This window comes from Larus michahellis, chromosome 9 (genome assembly GCF_964199755.1).
Source record: "Larus michahellis chromosome 9, bLarMic1.1, whole genome shotgun sequence".
Classification (NCBI taxonomy): Eukaryota; Metazoa; Chordata; class Aves; order Charadriiformes; family Laridae; genus Larus; species Larus michahellis.
In genome coordinates, this window is record NC_133904.1 from 27,409,879 (window position 1) to 27,433,953 (window position 24,075).

The 24,075-nt window shown below is 38.3% G+C and overlaps 1 protein-coding gene across 2 annotated transcripts in view; it reads right to left on the reverse strand.

The window, feature by feature from the left end:
• STK26 (serine/threonine kinase 26) overlaps positions 1–24,075 on the reverse strand; it is a 32,203-nt gene that overhangs the window by 2,677 nt on the left and 5,451 nt on the right. Inside the window, exons 3-10 of one of the 2 annotated variants that reach the window (XM_074599766.1) lie at positions 13,202–13,432; positions 6,152–6,208; positions 4,362–4,470; positions 4,126–4,283; positions 2,184–2,369; positions 1,377–1,525; positions 602–695; positions 69–131 (exon numbers count right to left, since the gene is read on the reverse strand). In XM_074599766.1, the coding sequence (XP_074455867.1) occupies positions 69–131; positions 602–695; positions 1,377–1,525; positions 2,184–2,369; positions 4,126–4,283; positions 4,362–4,470; positions 6,152–6,208; positions 13,202–13,432 (1,047 nt within the window). The remainder of the gene's footprint in view (positions 1–68; positions 132–601; positions 696–1,376; positions 1,526–2,183; positions 2,370–4,125; positions 4,284–4,361; positions 4,471–6,151; positions 6,209–13,201; positions 13,433–24,075) is intronic. The other variant, XM_074599767.1, reaches the window with a different exon arrangement.

Sequence of the window (24,075 nt, forward strand, 5' to 3'; positions counted from 1 at the left end):
CAGAACTTAAAAAACTTATCAGCCGCTTGGGTAATGCTTTCAAAGAAGTTTTTTAAGACAAGACTTACCTCAGCAAACACAGGCGTGATTATCATAGTTAAACAACTCAGGGTTTTAACAAGATCCTGATCCTAAAAGTTAACAAATAAGGATGACATTAGCATATTCCTGTATGACATCTAGGTTGCATTTAATATAGCACAGTGATTTTGGAAGTTCAGTTAAACTCAACAAAGCACTTGTAAAACCAATGAAGGCACAGTGCATCAACAAACGTTACGTGTTGTGGGAACAGATGCCTGATCGCACATCTGAAAACGTCATATATCACCAGAAAAACAGTTCCGTTTTTCCTCTCTAATATTATATGGTCTTTAAAATTCACATCCCTATGAACAGATACCAATCTATTAGCATGCGGTATCTTTTGCATTTAAGGCTGACACAGGCATAAGAAATGTCACTAACAAGCATCATCTCTTGAACTACAAAAAGATAGTCAGTTCTTATAAGTGAATAATTACTAAGTTTTATCACTATCTTCCTTAACTTGGTTTCAACACCAGCACTTAGAAAGAAGAACTCCTCAGACCGTACTTACTGTCCCATTCTGCAGCTTCTTTGCATCTGGCTTCTTTCGAACTGTAGTAAAGCTCCACTCAGGATGAGAGTTATTTTCTTTGTTACTGGACTCCCTGAAGAAAAAGGATACGATGTACATAATACCAGCCACAACATAACGCTAAGTGAGTGCAGGTAACCCTAATACATAATAAATCTATATGGATTAGTCCTGTATTCCTTAAAATAAGAAGAAAAACGTGTATTGAAGCATTAACTGAACTTTAAAAAAAAACAAAACACAACAAACAACTTCAGAGGCTGAATAAATCGAAATATCATCAAAGCAAAGAGAAGATGTTATCTACCCAGAAAGTCTACCTTCTCCCATGGCGTCCCATTTAAAACAGTTATCTGATATCCAGAAAAGCAAGAGACTTACAGAACGTATGTTGTTCCACAGGCATTGTGCAAACTTCTTCATACACCTCAACCTTGCTCTGCAATATTTCTAATTGTGAGTCATTGCTTTTGGTAAAACCACTAGCCCTAGACTAGGAAACACACAGCACTTAAACAGAACTGCAACTGAGTTTAGAGAAAGCTTAACGAAATAATGAGCACATAGCTTGACTTTTGCATTAGTCTTTAGGTTCATACAAGGGGTCTTCTTGAAAGAAGCCAACGAAAAAAATAAGGAACAAAGGCAGATATACACAAGAGAACTTAATTACACAGAGAAACTGCAAAAAACCTACTTTAGTAACATAATTTTAAAAAAGGCCCAAAAGAGACTAAACTGAAAATAAACTTACGAATCGGAACCATCGGAATCACTTTCATCACTACTATGTCCCTCTGCTTTCCATCTCTTAAACCTATCAATCAGTTCTGTCAGATAGGAAGTCTTCTTGGCATTTTTCATAATGAATTTGTGCTTCAGAAGTTCTTTTGCAGTAGGGCGCTGTAAGAAACACTTAAATATTTAATGTTATGCCAACATTTCACGATTTTAAATGTTAATAGGGGAGATTTAGTAAGACAACTGACTTCTAGAGCTAACTCATATAGTATCCGGAAATTAGTGAAACAGGAAGTCAGAAAAGCCAGTAATCCACATTTACAAGCGCTCTAAAAATATGACCAAGTCACAAACACACACTATACTGCTTATCCTTCTACACTAGAAGGTACACACCCAGGAAAATGACTAATCAAAATTCTCCAATGCAACATTTCCTTCTAAGCAGAATTCAGACAGACAGCAAAAGTTCTGCTGGAGAAAAAGATTTAAGAGCCTCGCCTCTGTTAAAGCTTCTCTTCTGACAATATCCTGCATTTGAGTGCATTGAGGAAGCTGCCTCTGCCACCCTCGTTTCTTTCAGCATTCTCCCTCCTCCTTCCAGTATTTTAAACAAAAGAGACTAGGACGGAGACACAGCTATTAAAAAGCACCACTACCACTTACAGTGGAAAGTATAGCCTCAAAAATCATTTCAATCAACTATGATGCGCTACATCAACAAAATACTTCACAAGCATGAGAGAGCAGAAAACAAAACCAAAACATCTCTATACACACACACACACACACACATACATATATATATATATCTACTCACAAATGTTGGGTCCTTATTCAGACATGCATCAATGAACTCTTTAAAAGGTTTACTGAATTCTCCTAATAAAGTCGGAGGATTGTTTTTTGGAATGAGGAACAGGACTCTCATCGGATGCATATCAGAGTTGGGAGGCTCCCCTTTGGCTAGTTCAATAGCAGTGATTCCCAATGACCAGATGTCAGCCTGAGGAAGCGAAAAGCTACTTTTAGTACAAAATGAAGCACTATTGTGACTAGGTATTGAACAACTGAATTCTTCACATATACCACGTCTACATAATGGTCCAAGCAGTTAATGCACAAAGATTTGTTGAAGGCTATAATTTCCGAAGACCTGGCTGACAGCCTTTAATGACAGAGATGCATGCTGTCACTGTTGCAACACTCTCAGCAACTTAAATGTGCACCTAAATACACATGCTTTTGGAAAAAGCTTCAGAAATATTAAATTTTCCTTTGATTTTTTTTTCCGTATAATGAACTACAAACTGCCACGAATTTCCTGTATCTAATTCAGATTTTGTTTCGATGGCAAAACTGCACGCTCCTGTTACTTTGTAAAGCGTAGATGCACTGAGGTATCCAACCTTGTTTCACACCTCACTCTAAAAGAACAAGGCTTGCATCTTCTATGCTTTCCCACCAGCATTTTGGCATAGAAAGAAAAGGGGGAGGCATTGCTCTTGCAACATATTGAGGAGATATGGAAGGCAAAAGATTAGGTTGCTGGGAGAATGTAAAGGAAGGGGTGGGACAGCTGATTTACAAACAGGGCAAGCAGAAGAGGAATTATTCTCCCTTTGACTGGACGACGCACATTTTTAAAACCGGGTAGGGTGCTTTTCCAAGATGCCCTAGGGAGCACGTTACAGTTGCGCCACTGAAACCCAAAACATGAAAATTAAAACTCAGTTTTAATTGATGACCCCAGTGACATGTACAGAAATTCCTTCAAGTCTGAATGATCCTGGGAAAGTCTCCTGGGGTGTGAATGTAACTCAGATATTCAACAGTCTTTTCTTTATGTGCACATCATGTTTACTGTTTAAGAAAAAACGGTATGGAAGTATTACTTTGCATATACCAAGATTTTTAGATTTCTTCCTCCTATTTAAGGTTGCATCTACAGACTGTGGAAAGTCCAATGCCAGCACCAAAGTACACTGCCATTTCACTAACTACATGCTCTAGGTTGTCTTGCGGGTATACACATGGAAGAAGAGGGAACTGTTCCCTCCTTATCGTCACTTCTGGCAGCAGTTCCCAACCCTCAGAACAGCATGGAGCAGGTCTGCTTTCCTACTGCTAGTTCGCATAGGGAAACTCTCCTTTGCAACTGGTCATCCATCAACAGCTCCCATGACGAAGAAATGTAGATGGTACCATAATGCTATCACAGCTACCCATTCTGAAGGACGCACTATTTTTCCTTCTCAAGATCAGTCACCCATGCTAAAATCTTCAGCATCGTGCAGGTGCTCAGAAATACCACGAAAGAAACTATATCCATAGCTGCTTATAAAAATCTGAGAAGACAGTAAGATTTCAGCATCATTTTGGCTTTAAATAAGCTGGTAAGTTCTGGTGGCATTCTATTTGTGAGAGCTTTATTACTGTTTGAATTAAATGCAAAATACTGAGGTGAAATTAAAAAGAAACCAACTAACCAACCCAGCATCCAGGGAGTTTCTCTGAAATATCTGTAACATGAAAGCATCAGTTTATGTGGTGAGTTTACACAGGTCTTGCACGTGAGTACAGCAACATGGAACTACTGTATAAAAACAATCTAATTGTAATTTTTATTTGATTATTTGAAACCTTGTAATTTGACATCTACTTTTTTCCTCCATACCGATAGAGCTAAAAAACATAAAAACCAAAGTAATTTCTGTTGGAGCTGCAGATACGAAGAAAAGGTATTCTACTCTCATACTTACTTTTGAATCGTATGCTGACTGCTGAATAACTTCAGGAGCCATCCAAAATGGAGTTCCAACAAAGGTATTCCTCTTAATTTGCGTGTCTGTCAGCTGCCCAGCAACTCCAAAATCAGCGAGCTTAACATCACCTTGCTCTGATAACAAGACATTGGCAGCTGCCAAGGGGAAACAATATCTAAATTAAATTATGATTTTAAAGGCTTTAACAAAGCAACATTTAAGATATTACGCACCTTTTATATCCCTGTGAATTTTCTTCTCTGAGTGTAGGTAGTCAAGACCTTTCAAGATTTCCTTTAGCATGGTAGCAATCTGGAACTCATCAAATGGGCCAGCACGCAGCTTAAGAGAAAAGACACATTAAAAGAATTTTAGTCTTGCATCTAATTTTTGCCTTGTTACCGATTGCATTAAATCTTAAACTTGAAAGATTTTTTTAAAGCAAAGAACTAACAGAATTCTTGAAATAGTCAATGAAGTATATCAACCATTCTGTCCGAAACAGGTGCCATTGGCAGGATCACCTTCACATATCTACTGATACTACACTGAAAATGCTGTTATTTGAAGTATGCACTGTTCTCAGCATGCAACGCACGTGAAAAGCTAGAACTAGCTTTCCACAAAGTTACAGCTTCCTATAGACAGCAACCACAGCAGACTGAATTTTCCATTTTAGATTAAGTGAATTAAGCAACTCAGTTTATTTCAAAACAAATTAGTCTATTGACTGGCATTTTTAAATTTAATGATGCATTTTTTTTCCTGTTACAGCATTTTTGATTCCATATTTGCTTTTGCGTCAAGAACATAATGCGCTACTATAAAAATGCTAGTATGGAACAAGTGTAAACTCTACACATTGGAAAGCTATGTAAACAGAACAGAAGCAATTAAGGTGGGTGATTCTGCTATTAAAAAAAAAATTAACAACAACACAACACAAACAGAGAACACCACAAAATTATGGTATGGCAAACTGAAGCAAAACATAGTGTTATTCCTCTAAAGGTTCAGTGGTTTCAGTTGTCACTAGTGAAAGCTCTTTCATTATTTCTGACGTTCCACAGAGGACTATCAACTACTCCAAAGTGTTAAACAGTAAGCATCTAACAGCCCTTTACTCAAAACGACTAAGTTCCAGAGCTACAAACTACTACACACTACACATAATTACTATGTTTTTGCATCTCCATAGCTGTGTTGATGTGATGTAATTTCATAATGTCTAAAAAGATTTATGAAGTTAAGCACACACTTCAACTCTTGCAGACAGGACCACTGCTAGCAAATACGTAATTAACACTGTTCTTTAACACTGAAGCCATGATATTTTTCCTTCAGAATCACACAAACAAAGACTGAGTTATATTATCTTACAGGAAAGGGTGGGTCTAAGCTTTACAGCTGAGGCAGAGCTGCACTGAAAGGATGGGGAAACCACATCCACATACAGTGGACTGTGCTCTTGTGCTCTCTAAGCTACATCCTTCATGAATGCTACACTATCTTAAATAAAAGGCACTTTCATGCTTAACTGAAAATACCTGAAAATGGAAAACCTGACACCTTTTAACCAGTTAAAATTAACTGTACTCTGTGGGCACACACTTCATTCATTCGTGAGACCCAATCCCAAAGGAAACATTTTTTTATTCAAGTGTAATGAATATTCCACTTGTGGGGGAGGGACACAGCATGTGAGACAGATGACCCAAAAAACCCACCACGTATGGCAAGAATGGTACTTCTCCTTGTACTAACGAAAAAAAAATTGCCTTAAATTTGACTGAAAACAAATGGATGCTTCTAATGCTTAGAGACAAACAGGGGAAAAAAAAAAAAATCTACATCAACTCAATATAACAGAACTACCATGCAAATTCACACCTTTTTGGAGCATTACAATGCAGCAGTGATGCAATATCAGCCGCCTCCACAGACTAGGTTTTATAAAGAGATACGAAAGCACAAGGAAATAAGGTTCACTAGTATTTATAATGCAAAAAAATCATATACTTACAAGATCCAAAGCTGACCCTCCACCCAAGTATTCCATTATTATCCATAGTTTTGTGCCCTGTAAAGGAAGGCAGGGGTTAGAAGTCCAAGTCTGCCATAAAAACAAAACAAACAAACCAAACCACCACCAACAAACATCTATTTCTATAGACTACCAGCATACTGTCAGGAGAACGCAAACATCGAGCCCCAATAATCACCAAGTCACATGTAATTACTTCTTGTAGAATGATTACGCAGCTCCTGTGCAAGATGTCTAAATACCAATTAAAGTCTGACTTCTGTATTTTAAAAAAGCAACAAAAAAACCCCACCACCACTAATAATTTTCCACTAACTGGTATCTAAAATGATTCCACCTAAAGGAATGGAACTTAAAAGAAGAAAGTGATTTGGTGGTGGTTTAAATTTAAACTAGGTGTTTTAGTGTAAGATTGTAGTTCTTACAAAAGATTGCCTTTGCATGACAATTATTAATTCCAGCCATTTGTGATACAGAAGCATTAAAATTTTACTAGGAAACTTTCTTGTAACATCAGCACACCTCTCATCCGAGGAAAATACTCAGAACTTAAAATTGCTTTTGAGCGAAAGTGAGCATGAACACACTTCAAAGACAAGAGGAATTTAAAGCCGCCAGGTGCCTCTTCACCTACATGCAAGTGTGTATCTGACACATCCACAAGCTCCAACTTAAGCTGCCAAATCCAGCAAAAAGTGAAAACTGACAGCCCTTGAACACGCCCATACCCAAGGACGCCTACCCCGCCACCAGACATGCCCGCTACCGCAGGGGCTGCTCCGATTCCAAGCACTACAACCGCCAGCCAGGAGAAACAGCACCGCCAGACCTGGAACCCTAGAGACGCTCAGGTTTCCAAAGTTTTCAGATCAGAGGTTCAAAATCAGCCATTAAACAGCCAAAGATAAGAACAACAGAATTCAATGAAATGTATGACTTAAGGAACCTGCCTTAAGAATTATTTTTTTAATTATTTGTAGTACTATTGGACAGTGCATGTATTCCTTCACCATGTGCTATTTGAATCTCAACCCCTGGGAGTACAGGAGTTTCTGTGCTTTCTTAGTGGAGATGTCTCAACTACTAGAATACTAGAACTGACAAATGCTTCTAACATTGATTTCTAGATGCTGACTTCGCCCTTGGACATACCTGCAAAAGGTGGCTGGTTCACATAAACAAAACTGGAAAAATTTGGTATTACATGTATAGAGTGTATGTTTCAAAACTGGGACCTTCTGCTATTTCTTGCCAGAGTCCCCTCACATATCAGAAGAAACCCAAATATTAATCTATGGGCTACTACTCTAAGAAATTCTATGAATAAAAACAATTCTTTATTTAAAACAAAACCTAGTTATTAAAAATACTCAACTGAACCAGACCTGGCGATGTACCACGCAAGCTGTTAAACTCTCCAGCAAATACTTACTAGTGCTAGTTCCTTGTAACAGAGCACAAACTTAGGGCACAACTACTTTTTAAAGACTTTTGCATTCTACATTGTATGCTTTCCGACCCTATTGCCTGAGTGGTGACAGAAATCTAAAGAAAACTCAACAAGCAAATAAAGGTGCAGTTTCTAAAAGAAGCACGTCCAATTATCTTAACAAAGTGTGCTCTATTAGGTTTACACTGAATTTAAAAACCACACCATTTATGAGAGTCTATTCCAATATTATGAGATCAGCAGGGAAGGGCTGGCTAATTCCAGCAGTTTTTATAAAGCTCAACTTTGTCAGCTGACAAGACCTGCAAGGAACTGCAGTTTAAGGCAAACATTGTGGTTACCAGATGTGTTTGGAGGATTTGACTATTACTTGAAAACAGTACCAGGTGAAAATGAGTAAGTCCTGTGTTTCTGAAATAATGTCTCAAAGAAATTGCTACTATCCACTGCAACCGGGTGTGGATATTTTCTAGCCAAGCATGAACAACCTTTTTCCTAGCTATTTTAGGTCAATCAAGTATAAATAGACAGTGTAGAACAAAGAGTATCTTTAGATTGTCTCAACGCTTTGCTGCACAAAGTACTGCACAACTTTAATGGAAGTCTCTGGATGCTACTCTAGGAGATCTCCATAATCAAATCTGAAAAATTGAGAATAACTTCAGGCTTGCTTTAATTGCAAAAGAACAGAGAAAGCCCACGTGTCTGTAACAGTCACAAGGATAGGTATTTCAGCCCCTTGGCTAGACAGCACAAAACAGGGAAAATAATCATGAAATTTTGGTCATCAAGAGAAGACGTGGGATCAGATGGAAAGTACAGCTCAAGTATTTTATCAAGCTTCACAAATTTGCATAACCAAAACATGCCAGAACCACAGTAACTTTTAATACCTTTAATCTTTCTCTTGCCTGAACCGATAAAGTAATAATACTTTTTGACAAGCCATTAGGTTTGCGGAAAACACTCATTTTAGCTATCTAGTGTACCTCGCACCGCTGTGTTGCTACGTACTATCGCTTTCAAGGGTCCCCTACACAGCTGACGTTTTATTTATTGAGGTGTGATGTTAATTGCAATCAAAGTGCAATATGGGACGATGAGACAAATTTAGATCCTGACCTACCACAAACATCGGCAGACATCTACATCAGGATTTTAGTTATCTTGCAGTTACAAGAGTTCCATTAACACAGCTCTAAGCTTGTACAATTCTACATGCATTTGTGAAAGACATGATGTAAAGGTAAAACATTTTACTACCGTACATAACTGCATTTATTATGGTGCATTCTTTGACTTATGTATGTTTGTACATCACCCACCAGTACGTTTAGAAAACACTACTGATCATGCTAGATACTCAACAAAAATTTCAGAAAAAAACCTACTAATACCTAAGCTCTAAAATTAATTCAATGGGAAATGCTATTCAATCTCCACAAATTACAAAGATAGGGGAGTTTTGCAGCTTTTTCTGTCACAATAACTGAAACTTGGCATCAGCTTTATCCCAAGAATCTCAAGAAGGTAGACCTTGCCATCTCTACCAATGATAAGGTTTTCGTAAAGGGTAAAATATCTGGTAACAGACAAATGACATTGCAACGCTAGGTAAAACTATTAAGGGACTGCCCGTATTTTAAAAATTGCACTTAAAAGTCAGATTTACAAGCTGTAGCTAACGAGCAGCTAGGCTGCAGAACTAAGAGTATCTTACACGGCATCAGCTGAGCTGACTAAGTTAAAAATTAGTAAATCAAGTAATTGAGATGAAGACACTCTTCCCTTCCCCCTTTCAGCAGCAGGTGCATCTGGAAGAGCCTGGAAGAGCCTTCCAGCCTGTAGCTGGGAAACCCCAGGCTCCCAGAGACCTGGCCACTCCATCGTTGTCAGACACAAGGCTGGCTTTGCATCCTGAAGCGCAAGGAAACTCTAAAGCTGCAGGACATGTAGAACGGACCGTACAAAAATAAAATATCTCATCTGAAATGCTTGCAGTTAGAAAACACTCACAGTTAACATCTCTTACTTTGTGGTTTAGTCATAACAACTTTTAATTATCAAATACGCTATCTTACCAGAGGGAAACCTGAAACTGACTATTAATTGATGACAAGAATGATCTGCTTAGTCAAAGCTTACTTAAAATTGGTTAAAAACCCAGGTAACGACAGAAGATGTTCCGCTACAGTTCAGCTGGATGAACTGAGGCACGCAGGAAAAGCCTGAAGCCAACACGTTGTCTCAGCTGCAGTTGCTTCAAAGTAGACACTATCAAATTTAAAGAAAGATTTACACCAGATCTAGATTATTCAGCTAAGAAATATCAGTAAGTGCTGTAGGCAACCTGAATGCCTTTGCACTGAGGGTTTGCTTTGGTATAGTCAGGAAAATACTAAGTTTCTTTGATTTAAACAGTGCAAAACTCAAAAACATTTCTAATGCCATTCCTAGAGCTTCAGGGAAAGCTACATATATGATTAATATCTTTTAGTAAACTATTTCTATTCCATAAGCATGATCTGAAAAAGGGCAGACTGGCTCAACTGCTTTGTTTTCCTGTAAATAAAGATGAAAAGGAAAAAAAAAAAAAACAAAAAAAAAAACTCTCTTCAATTTTGAAATACCTCCTATTTACTGTATGTTTATGCTCTTTTTAACCACTACCTTAAAAGGTATTTCTACAATACTTTCAGTGATCTTTATACACAAAACTAAGTATTCACCAACAAACCTATGGGACCAATTTGAGCGTGATCTACGTACCAGTCATATCCACAGCAAACTGCTGTTAATCTCTGCAGCCTAGGATTTTGCTTTGTAAGAAATAAGTTGTCTTAATTTTCAGAATTTAGCCTCAATGGTCTTTAACCGTTAATTATAAAGTTATGTGTTTCCAAGAGATATCTACAGTGGAGAAATTAAATCATGAATGACATACTACATGGCTAAAAACGTAGGCTGACAGCCATTCTCAGAGTAACAGCTAATAAAAAGTTAAAAGCTACAGCAATTAAGTAAAAAAAAAAAAAACAAAGTAGACAGATGCAGCTTTTAAAATAGCTGTTATTACTGAAATGAAAATGCAGCATAAAAGATTCTTTGCACATTTAACAAAGCTAATACACTCTTTCCCCTGAGGAATCTCAAGCTGAAAGATCTCATATTAGTAACCAAGGATAAATCTAGCCTAAGAAAAATTCAGAGCCACGGTTCTACTTAAACAGTCCTTTTATTTATTTATTTTTAATTACAGAACTAAAAGTGTTCATTTATTTGTGGACATTTTTATTCCTTTACTTGGGGAACAGCAAGCAGCAGAATTACCTGTCATGCTAGTCTGGGATGAAAAACATTCCTGTGAACCACTTTTTAGGGTTTTCTTTTGTTTTATTTTCTTAAAGAGGAATTTCTGAAAGGAATGGAAAGTAACCAAAATACCACAAACACCTCCCCAAGCTCTACACATAGATTTTCCTTCCCCAAACACATTGGAAGTGTGAAAAGTAAACAGAAGATCAGCATTAATCTTTCAGAATTTATCCATGTAGAATAGACATGGAAAGAACTCAGTGGGGAAGAAAATACTGCAGCAATAACATGATCCTGTATTTGCCAGGATTTTTAAAAAGTAAGAAAAACCTAACCAGAAGTTTAAAGTTTTATATCACTGACAGAATAACTATATTTATGTATCTAAGAAAAGGAACAGAAAGGGAAAGACTTGCATACCAAGCCAATCTGCTGAGATGCACAGGTACTTATGCAGATTTGCAACACCCTTTTTGCTTTCCGTACCTACCTTCAAAGACTGTTTTCTTTCCCTATTCAATCGATGACTTATAAAGCTTTTTCCACTCACCACCCCTCAAAAAGAAGCCCGAACAAACAAACAAACAAAAAAAAAAAAAAACCAAAACACTCACCAAAGAGCGGTTTCATTTCTCCATTTCCAGCTGCTGAAATCACTGGTTAATTCTGAACTTTACCAAGAGCGCTTTTCCAAGCAAAAACGCTTTTCCAAGATTTACCTTGACCTGCTCATACTTCAGGGCAAACAACTGGGCTTTTACAACACAAACTTGAAGTGACAGATACCCAGGAGGGTAATATTTAGGACTTAGCTCACCTCAGAAAAGAAAGGACTGTAAAAAAGACTGTAAAGAAGTCTGGATCTGCAGTACCATTTGTGCACTGCTCCCGGGGAACACTGCTAGCTGAATTCAGAGTCATCTTGAGAAGAACCAGCTTGTTCTAATACACTATGATGTGCGAAAGTAAATTCTACTGCACCCCAGACCTCTATCACCTAATAACAAACAAAACGAAAATCTCACGGATTGAGCCCAGTAAAGAGAAGGAAAGATGGGACATCAGTGACAACTTGTATTTTCACTTCAGGGAGAAGAACCCAAAGAATACTGAGCAACTAAGTAAACAGCAAGCCACCACAGCTGTCTTACTTCGGTCAAAATGAGAATTTAGTATTTGGACTACAGAAAATTAAGTTACCCACTTAGCATTCAAATATTAAAAATGGAATACTTTGGCAATTTAAAGAGGAAAATCCGCAAATCTACAAGGAACGCTATTAAACAAATACTGCAAATACTTCTACACTATCACTGAAAGAGAAAGCGTGACACAGGAACCTCTCTCAGAGATCTGTCTTTAGAATAATGTCAAAAAACACACTGTACCTTAAGGAGCCAGAAATGACAGGGGAAGAAAAAAACTCCATAAAACAAACCAACAAAAACCCACGAAAACCCAAACCCAAGCAAACCAACCAAAAACAAACAACCCCCCCCCCCCCCAAAAAAAAACCCAAACAGACACACACAAACAAAAAACCCCAGACATTTAAGATATCTCTAACTATGGTTAGTACTTTAGCTTTTATTAAATGGTTTTAGTTTGATGGTTGGTTTTTGTTTTTTTTTTAAACCATCTGAAAACGTATGCCCTGCAGATCATTTAAGCAATATTTAAGGTGATTATACCTGGATAGTTTTGCAAGTTAAAAAGACTTACTCAACATTTTGGATTTCTGTAAGTTTTCATTTTTGTTTGTTTGTTTTTAAATTATGCCTTAGATAACATTTCACACAGCGGTTACACAACTCTGCTGATGTCAGTTTTACTTTGTCTCAGCCCTACCGTGCCGCATAATTACCAACACATCTCTACACAGTGCAGGGCTTCTTTCCATATCAAAGAAAGGTTTTTGTTTCTATAGCTATGAAGGTATTTTTTTCTTCCCCAGAAAGGCCACAAAACTGTGCTGGGATGGTGGAGGGAAGACAGAAAACCAAGATCCAAAAGCAATAGCAATAGCAACAGGAATCCTCTATCAACTCTGTTCATTCTCTAGCCATTTTGTGCAAAATTTCAGCCTCAAAGAGCAAAGCAGCAAAAGGAGCAAAACAAAGTGAAAAGCTCCGTTCAAGGAAAACCAAAAACCCGCTAAAAAAAGGTCATGTTGTCATGAACTCTTCCTCAATTTTAGAATTTTCTCCTAGCTGCATTCCACACAACTGGATGCTAGCAAATCTTAGAACAATATTATACATTACCTTTAAATATGATCCGTAGTATTTTGTTACATAAGGACTATCACACTGGCTTAAAACAGTTATCTCTTGCTGTATATCTTCTATTTCATCTTCTGCTTCCTCAAGATCTATGATTTTTATAGCAACCACTTGTTGTGTCCGATTATCAATTCCTTTAAAGACTTCACCAAAGGAGCCTTTCCCAATGCGTTCCAGTTTTGTAAATAGTTCTTCTGGGTCTGCTCTATGGTTCTAGGAAAAAAAAAAAAAATACACACAAGTTACTTAATTTACTTCCAATTTATTAGCCCTCATTACTTCCCAAGAAGTACATCATCCAGATTTATCATCACTAGAAGGCTCGCATCAGAAATTTATTTCCTGCACGCTAACTTCTAATTCAGCTATTAGTTACAGAACGTACATTATGCAATTATGTCAAAGGTAAATGAGCCGCACCAGGGAGGGAGTCAGGTACAAACCTCATTTCACTTCCCCACGTGACATCCCTTAAACGTGAAAGAACAGAGCTGTTTTTAATACTAATCCTATCTGTGCAGTAATTCAGAAGACGGGGGAATGCAATTACTGGCACAGAAGCACTAATACCATCACCCAGGCAGAAAAGCCTGGGCGGCCTTCCTGCCCAACAGCCTTGGGCAGACAAAGCACCCTGTCAAGTCAGAGAGCGTGGAGCTCCTTGTGAGAGGACTGCACGTCTGAGATCTGGTGAGATAAGGCATCTTTCAGGGCAGCTAAAAGTGCTGACGGAAAGCAGAGCAAAAAGGACTGACAGACATTTGAAGACGGAATAAAAAGGCTGTAGCAGAGCACTGAGACTGGGGTACCGATCAGAACTGGCTGGTATCACCCAAGCAAGCATGCCTTAGCAGCACAGCACTGCTGAGGACAACTGGCTTGGAATCTCTGCTGATCAACTGCTCTTAAGATCAGCAGACTGATTATTATACAAATATTTCAAATTTCTCAGCTCCATTCAAGTAGTCACAACAGAAACGAAAAGGAAGCAAATTCTCATTTTCCCTTCAAGACAAAGCAGGCCACATGGCTGCTTGGAGAACCTTACGCATCCAAAAGCCACGGCAGTGATTTCTGAAAGATAAGGATGACTTGCTCCACAGTTTAAGAACGCAAAACTTCAGACCATACTAAGAAAGTTTACAGGAAAGTGTTTTTAAGGAGCAAGACAGACGTGCTAAGAGAACAGCCCACGCTTTGCAGAGCATCAGAATGAAACACATTACTGCTATCAGAACTGGGCAACTCATTGCACAAACCAATCTTTGATCAAGAAACATCTGCCAAAAAAAGCCCTCTGATTCAATAGCAACATTTGAAAATATGAAAGAGATGCTTTGTTTTAGATCTTTCTCACACCCCAAACCCCAGAACCAGCAAAAGAAGTGACAGTTTTGGACAAAGCAGACATTCAACCCAAGGCATAGATTATGCTAGATACCAAAATATTGAAGTGTCAACATGAAATTCCAGAATACTTCTTTACTGGGGGGAAAAAAAAAAAAATACTACTTTAACCTAGTCCAAAATGGACAGCCTCATTTCCTTACCGAGCCCTTACTGTCGCTTCTTCCCTTCTACCAGAACCAGAATTTGTTCCACAATATGGTGAGATGAATCAGGAAACAGATTTAGGTAAGAGTTAACCATATGACTTGTCAGGTTTATTTTCAGCAGAATCAGTTCACTGCTCATAGAAACCATGCTGTCATTTGTGCTATCACAAGAGGGAACATGAAGTAGCATGGCAGATTCATGCTGATCTGTGGATTTTTAGTTTTTACAAATATACAAGACACACTGCTGTTCCCAAGCAGCACATTAAAGCAAGAAGAATGATGAATTTCCCCTCTGTCTACAGTGAGCTTGTTGCTACTCTGCTCCATTAAAGACAAAACAGAAACAAAAACCCCACACCACCTTCAGAGACGTAATTAAGCGAAAAAAAAATTGTATTTTCTTCTGTTGATAGATCCAGTGAAAGACTTAAAAGATGAACAAACACATAATTAAAGCAAATGAGAAAAAACAGGATGAATACTATTTTCATCTGAAATCTGGGACAACCAATATTATTATACTGGGAAAGAAAATTATTCTAGGTCATAAAGCTTTTAGTTAGACAAAAAAATTAAAAAGAAAAAAGAAACAAACAGCAAATCTTCAAACTGCCCCAAGATAGCCATATTGCCATATACTCCTGCCATCAAGACCAAAAAATATTTTAAACATTTTTTAATAAAAGAAATCTAAATTTAAAATCTGTCTTCAGATGTGTTTCAAAACTTATTGTAGGGACAGGTTTTACAACAGCAGCAGCAACTGCCACCAAGTCTTTCCCTGCTGCTAGTTAAGCCGCCAAATCGCGCTTAGATAGCAATCTAATGTGTTCCTAAACTACATTAGTTGCAACAAGGAATAATTAAGCGATAGTTCTACATTTACGCTAAACAAAGGCACACACTCCCAAGAAACAACAGAGTTAGAGAGGATTGGCAAAACTTCTCATTAACCCTAAAATACTCATCTTCACAAAAACTACCTTCATCTTGAGACACACCCGGGATTCCAGGAATCATTCATACTACCTAATAACCTGTATTCAACTACCTGTTTATTTGAGCTGAAACCTGTTAAACACTTCCAGACAGATAAATGGAAAAGCAATTTAGTCACAGACACAGTCAGCTAATCCAACCCTTCGCAAATATTTCATGAACTGAAAGGGCAACGCTTGGGTTTTGCTTGGGGAAAAACCTTAAGCAGAAAACTGCTCTGGGCTCCCCTGTGGAGCTGCGCATCACTCAACCCGGTAGTACACCCACTTAACGGCCATCAGCAAAACCAGCCAGACCTCCAAACTCTCTCCCCCAAGCTACATCTTGTGAGTCAGGGCTTTAAAGGCTATTTTAACTTCCAACAACTACTAATACCATTATACGGGTGAGATGGGGCACTGCAGAACAGCCTGTACATCCCTGGGAGGGAGAGGTGGTACGCAGGGGCAGTGGAGGAGAACAAACTGTGTGGGACTACAAGACAAAAGAGTCACATCTTTCTATTCCGAGAAAATCCTCTCACAGCAAGCAAAGTCAGCTTTACAGCTCCGGCTATTCACCAAGGCTGACAAGGGACTGCAGGGCACTCCAGGATAAGGGCAAATATTTCTGACCAACTATGATGAATATTGAGATAATGTCCTTTGGAAAGGCTTCAAACTTAGAACGCTACATAACTTAAAACATGGCGTCAGAACAAAGACTGCGCTTTGAAACAGATCTGCTTTCACCTTTCTTAATTTCCTTGTCTTTCAGACTATTGCTCTACAGGAATGTTTTTCTACAACTAACTAAAAAACAAAAGAAACCAAACAAAAAAAACTTTAAAAGACTACTTTTTAAACAAAGGTAAATTTATATAATCCAGTAATGCCTATCCTCCTTCTCCTGGTATAGAAAAGAACGGAAATATATTTTATATAAAGAAAAGCGCATATGTGTGTATACACACCCCCAACGTATACCAAAACATTTTTGCAGTACAACTGCCAGCTAAGCTTCTACGAGGGTAAAAATTAAGATTTCTCACACTATTAACACTCCTGCGCAAAACAACCAATTGTTATTCCCTGTTCTTTCACAGATCTTTCACTGAACAGGAAAAAGGTTTCAAAGCTTTGAAAGTTGCCTGCATGAATAATTGTTGGCCTTTGAAAAATAAATACTGGTTTCTATGGGGAGTCACGTCTGTTTGGCAGCAGATGGTAACAATACAATAGTCAGCGTATGGATTCCATCATCACCTCTCCGAAGATAATACCTTTAAGTGGACAAATCAGAAAGATTTCCCTCCCTAAGCCTGTTTCCCCAGACAAAAGCAGCAGAGAGTATGACAAGCAGAGTCAAATTCGCATGCCAACTCCAACCTCGCCAGCAGGAGTAACAGCCCCAGCACCAGCGTGACAATACAAGCCCTCCGCGTAGCTTAGGGAGGCCCCGTGTCACCAGCCCAGCACTGCTATACAGTCCGCACTAGAGTTCACTAAAGTCTCCCCTCCTCTCCAGCCCTGGGCCATTGCTGTCTGTGGTTATACACATACATACGCGCACGTACAGAGTCACAGGATCACAGCGTAATCCGGCTTGGAAAGGACCTCAGGAGGTCACCTAGTCCAACCGCCCGCTCAGAAGCCCCAAATAGAAAACACTAGAGCAGAACTTCTGCCAGCATACTTGCAGTAGTTGCATCAAATATTCAGCCAATATGGCTTACATTAGTATTTTCTTTCTATTCTGATAAACATGGCTATGCAGCAACACCCCGGCTGCGTTCTGCTGCAAGACTGACTTGTTGACTCACCTTTCACACACCTGTTCTCCAAAGTCTGCCTTCTTCCTTTGAAGCAAAGTTAAAGCACACCGAATATCTAACTTCCATGATTGTACAGATATCTAATGACATAAACCAAATTAGAAGAAACAGCATCTATGTTGGACTGCTTCGGGATCTGTCAGTACAGGACAGCTCTTTCACAGAAACAGGTCTTGTAAGAAGGTTCATCAATGAATACCATTAAAAGGGTGCCAAGTACAACTGGATGAAAAACCAAAGCTTCAAAGAATCTTGGACAGAGACTGAGCTAATGCCTTCTATCTAACAAGATCAAACCCAGGATCCTCTAGGATCCAAAGCAAATAATTTAACACAGTCTTGTGAGATTTCTTCTAAGCAGTCTGTCGATGTGAGTATGCATATCCTGTCGTCTTAATAATGCTTCTAAAACCTGACTCTGAAATGCTGTTATACTGTCTGGATTTCCAAGCATCTCACAGGCTTTATTTGGAACAAAAGTTCCAAGCTGCAGCAGCACTACAGATTAGCTTGCCTACACTGGGAGACATTACTCAAATATACATTAGATAAAGAAGCAATAATTAACTCAAAAGATTTTATAAAAGGTTGGTAAGAGAAGACCAGAATGTCTACTTGTATGTTTTTCGAGTATGCACTATTAAAGCACCCTAACATGTTCTGGTAATTTTGCAAGCCACCAGAATTACCTGTGTGTTTAAAAGACTGTCATTTCAAGTAATTGCTCACTAAAATAAAAAAGCTGATTTCATAGCCAGGGAGAAGTCAAAGGTAAACTATAAGGAAAAGAGTTATCTTACAGAAAGGCTGAGGAAAAGGAGGAGGTTATCTTATGACAAAACATTTAAAACTAAACCAAAACCAACCCTCCACTAAAAAAACACCCCAGTAATTAATTTGTTGCACAGCCTCATAGTTACATTAGCATTAAAATGCCAGATCAGGAATGTATGCCCACTTTGCTGCTGAAGTCAGTATACACCGCACCATTTCTCTTTTAAGTTCCACTGTCTGTACTGTCTGAATTATGGCTAACAATAAAATTAAACAGCAATTATGAGGCCTAGTTTATTATCTGTAAAGTCTCCAAGATACCTTTTATTGTCTTAAGAATGAAGACCTGAAATACGATGAGTAAAAAAGACATGAGTAAAAAAGACAATAAAAAAGACTTATTGAAAGTCAATAAAAGAAAAACAGATTAAAAGTTAAGACATTTCATCTATTCTCAGCAGTCATCTAACTCTTACATTGCATCTGGGTTGAACACAGTGAAATCATAGGTAATCGGTCCATTCATAAACATTTACCTATTCTCAGATAATAAAGTATCTTTAAGTTTTTCTTCTGCTCAGAGCCCCCAAAAAAATGAAACTAAGAGGGAGTAACATTGGATATGCAACTTCTTAATGTCTTAATCAACCGATACGTTCTTCTTAGTTGAATTTCTTTCCATACACTATTTGCATGTAGTTTCAGATATATTATATATACATATTAATTATACATCATGCATATTCTATTATATAACAATATATATTCACATATATTATATATATTTCCATATTATACCTGCAGAAGGAATATTTTCTTCTTTACAATAAAGCCACCACAGGTAGTGATAGATTTTAACTCCTGGTGCTCCTTCCCACCTCACCCCACCAATTTTATTTTTAAATCCTATTACAATTGAAGTTACTCACACGAACAGTGCCACAGGCGTGTGTGTATATATATACACACACACACACACATATAAAAATTTGAATAGTTTGAAGTTAATGAAGGCACAGGTGCAGATCCATTATTACTTACAAAGAAGCAGAAAAAATTAACCTGCAGATATTCAAAACAAGGGTGGAACCTGTAGACATCTTTTTTCTTCATCTTGTACACGCACTCCTGCTTCTCAGTGACTTTCGCATGTAGCTAAACTGATGCTACCCTGCAGTCCTGTTCAAGACTCAAATACCAGGATAGCAGACACTTCATTACATTTACTGGAACTGTATGATACATAGTGAAGAAAAAAGTATTTTAAAAGCAAAACAATTTGATTTTATGAACTATCAAACTTTTACATTATCGAGCTTTTCTACACAGTCAGTAGGAAAAACTAGATCTGAGATTTGCTGTTCTTAAATGGGACCCAACCTCTGTTACACCCTTTATGAAATGTCTCCCTTATCTGACAAGGCCAAAACTCGTTGCCATTTTTAGTGAGCACCTAGAGAACCTCAATATAAAGCAAAAGCAAAAATAAGCAAGCAAAAAATCCACGTGGCTTTGTTTTCATCAAGTGAGCCGTAAGGCAAGATGCTTGAAAATTCATACGACTATCAAAACTTTAAAATCAGCACACAAACCCACCCATTCGCACATTTTTAGGGAAAGAATCGCCCTCATCTTCAAACCATCTCTGACCTGTGGCAGACGCAAGCTGTCAATAGCATGGTGTGCTGAAAATGGAAACCACTGAACTCATTTCCTCTATTCATAGCTATTCTTTCACTTTGGTAATACAACATGAAGAAGCTTAGCGAACAGCATAAATAAGCAAAAAGAAAGAATCGCAACGCATCTCCCAAAGATCAGCTCTTTGACACAGGCAATTAAAAAAAAATTACACTGATTATTTATGAAGAGTATTCTGCAGGGAGGAGAGGAAACACAAAGAGAAATTTCCCACGTCAGTGGGCTTCTCTGTAACTGAGTATCCTTACATTTCAGATGGAGTACCACTCCGCTTCCATTCTGCCTATCAATACTTTTTTACCACCTACTATCTTTCAAAAAAAAAAATAAAATCCTCAAACCACTACATACAGCTGCACATCCTTCAGTCTGCCCACACCGCTGAGAAGCGTGGCCTACCAATATAGTCAGAGAAATTGGGGAGGGAGAACAGCACAAACTACGTGGCAAGGTCTTTACCATGGTTTGAAAAAGACATTAAGTGACAGATCGCTCAATAGCTAGGAAGGATGGACATCTGCGGATGGAGACGGATGTCAGTTCAAGAAAACAACAGGTTCTGGTATGCCAAAGTGTTCAAACTCCGCACTGCATTTATTAGAGTTCAACAAGCTGATCTTTCAAAAATTTAACCTCCTTTGCTGAACGGTGCAGGACAAGTGACTGCTGAATGGTAATTAACCCACCTCAATGAACTAACCGCCTGTACACCTCAATTAGAAGTCAGAAGACAGAGGACTACTGCAATTCCTCATTGCTGAGGAACATTTGTAATCTCTCCATTTTATGAACTGCTTTGAAAAACCTAATCTGCAGACAGATTACAAAAACCACATCTAACAGGAATATGGAAAAATGACCATTTATGGGCTGCAGCCTACTTTTAGCTGTATGCCTTTCCTTTCACCAAGCAGCCTGCTTATCAGCACATAAACAATTTTTTTTTTTAATTTTCCTGCCACACCCACTTAAAGGAAAAACTACGTCAAAACTCTGCCAGCAATAAACTATATCATTTGGACCATTTTCCTAATATTTAGAGGCTCCGTACCTACAGCTAAATGGCAACTGCTACATAAATTTTAAAGGCCTCCTCAATGCTCTGAGAAGCCATTTCAGCATTTTTTCTGTGCAAGTTAGAACATGATACACAGATTTTCCTCCCGTAAGTAAGATTAAACTCGTACTAAAATCCAGATAGAACAAAAATAACAACAAAATCCAGCTTTTTAACTTGCCAGTTCATAAACTAGAAAGCAACAACAAGACCTCGAGTTTAACACACACATAAGTATCTCTGTTAAATCTCTCTGCTGAAGTAGTCATTACTTATTTTCAGGCTAAACAAAATTAACACAAGGCAGAAAAACACCGGTTGAAAAAGGATGGCTCCAAAACACAATGTGGGTTAAAGAGCAGGCCACAAGTTTATTTACAACAGATAACTCTTCGGGCGTAATCACTGCCTGCAATGAAGCCCCGGTGGGAACCCACGGTTAGAGGGTATCACACCATTTCTTTAGCTTTAGTAAGGACTATTTCGAGAAAGGAAGGCAAACACACCAGTCTACTAGAATCCTAGATTTCTATCCTCTCCCCAAGGCTAGATGACCACAAGCCCGAAAGCTGTACTCTCCTCTGGAAGCCTGGCCCTTGATCATATCAATCACACTGGACCTGAAGCTACAAGAAGCACACAATGAAAAACCAGAAACGCAACTTCAAAACGAGCTACAAAGGAAGCAAGAAACCTACCCTGCCAGAACCAACCTGCCCGTTTCAAAAAAAATCCTTTTTCAATTACTTTGCAGCTCATTCATAGCATGGCAAAGCATCTTGTTACATAAAAGGCGAAGGGAAGGCGGAGGGGGGAGAAGGAAGAGAAACACCCTGAAAAAAAAATTCAGATTCTTCTTACCAACTAGGCTGGAATAAAGCTGTGCAGGAATGTAAAAATGTTCTTGCTATGACCGGTTGCCAGATGACACCTTCCTAGGTGAGAGATCAACAGCAAGATGATCTTGCTCCCCTCATAATTCTCTATATGTTTTTAATTGATTTACATCAGTAGAAATTCAATCTTTTTCATTCAGTGTTTTACATTTAGGCACTTTACAACACCTATGGTCATTCCACTCTGTACACTGTTTTTATTATTCTGCATTCAGCTCCCAAGACAGAAGCCTGTACTGAAACACAACTTGACATCTAGCAAAGTATAGACACCCTCTGATCGCCCCCCATTCAACATTATTCAAATACTCAGAACATAAAACAGTACCCAGTTGAAAGTAAAGCCTGCAGAAGATCAAGGAGCAGAGGGGAACAGAAAAACAACCTATGTTCTTCAGGACCGAACAGATGGCACTTGACTTCTGGTTCATGAAAACAGTGAAGCCACCCTGGGCTCTTAGGCTTCCCCTTCCACAGCGCAAGTGCGAAACCTGCAGATAACTAACATTCCTCATTCCTCGTTCTCCTTCACCAACGCATAGAGAATTCACACAGATCCAAGACAGATCATGCCACAAAGCTCTTCCAGAAAAGCTGCCTCAATCAGGACCACTCAAATACAGATTTTGGCAAGACAAACTTGGCTTCACGCTTTTAAGAGTCAACTACGCAGTTCTTCAAAGCTTTCTTTACAAAGAAAGATCTAAGCTGAAGCCATGTTCTTTCCCAAGCTATGGATCTAATCAATATAGCCTATTTCTGCAAAATCACATGCACGAGATAGGAGGAAGAACGAGACTGACACCAGCAAGCTACTGTTACCTTGTCAGTCCCTTTGTTAATAGTTCCTCTGATTGAGTTCTTTTTGCCAGATTTATTTGGCTAGCAATCCCTCTGGCAGAAGGGATTTCAGTGAATATCACTAGATGGGCACCCTCCCCATGAGATTTAAGTCTCTCCTTCAGAGCTAAGAAGTGTGCTCGGTGATCCTCATCTAATCAGCAGAACAGACTTGCTCTAGAAGAACTGCTCGAAGTTTAAATTTAAAGAACAAATGACAGTTCTTGAAATAGAGTAAAAACTGGTGAGGCAGTATTAGGAAGAAATTTGATTTTCAATTATTATAAGTTAGAATAAAATATCAGGATTTGAAACAGTGGTTCCTGACATGACAGATACCTCACCAACTCTATTTCTGCAAAGACAACGTACATGTAGCCACTAATTACAGCATGTCAGAAAATCATTTGTCACAGAAAAATTTCAAAAACCAACTTCATACTGTTTATCCCCAACACCATCCCTGAACTCTTCAAGTGTCTGTCAGTTATTAAACTCTGTTCCTAAGAATAAGTGGAAGACAAAATAATAGTATCTTACCACTTTTCAGAATTGGTGACCCTTTCTTGAACCTGAAGGGAATCACCAAAGAGCAAATGAGTGGTACTTTTACTAACAGATTTAAAATTCAGTCTTTCACTTTTGGAGACAACTGAAAACAATGAAAACTGAGGATAATTCACTTGCCTATCTTTACTAAGATGTTTCATAGGTCTCATATGACAAATACTGCTGCAGAGGCACATTCAGTCACATACACTCTTCGTAGTGTGCCACAAAGTTACTATATATTAAAAAAAAAAAAAAATCCTCCCCTCAAAATAAGCATCTAAAGAATTTTGTTTCATTTTTTTAGATAACAAATTGCAATATATTACTGAGCTGCTACTAGCTATATATTCTCCTGTTTGAGGAAAAGGAGAAAATAAAAAGAAAATTTTCACTAGGACTTGTAAAGCATGACAGTAAGATGCTGGAGTTCAAAACCAGCCAGTGTCAATCTTTTCAATGTTAAATTCCACAGAAAAAAGCCACTACAAAATAAAGTAACAATTATATATTTCTAAAAGCTAGAAGTCTGGTTTCAGATGTAATGTTTTTACCTTTTGGGGGAAATTATTCTCTGCCCAAAACTGAGAATACAGAACAGCAGAGATATTAAGGTGAGACGAGTTGAGTTTGTCTTACGTGCTCTCTGCAGCTTCAGCAGCTTTGCT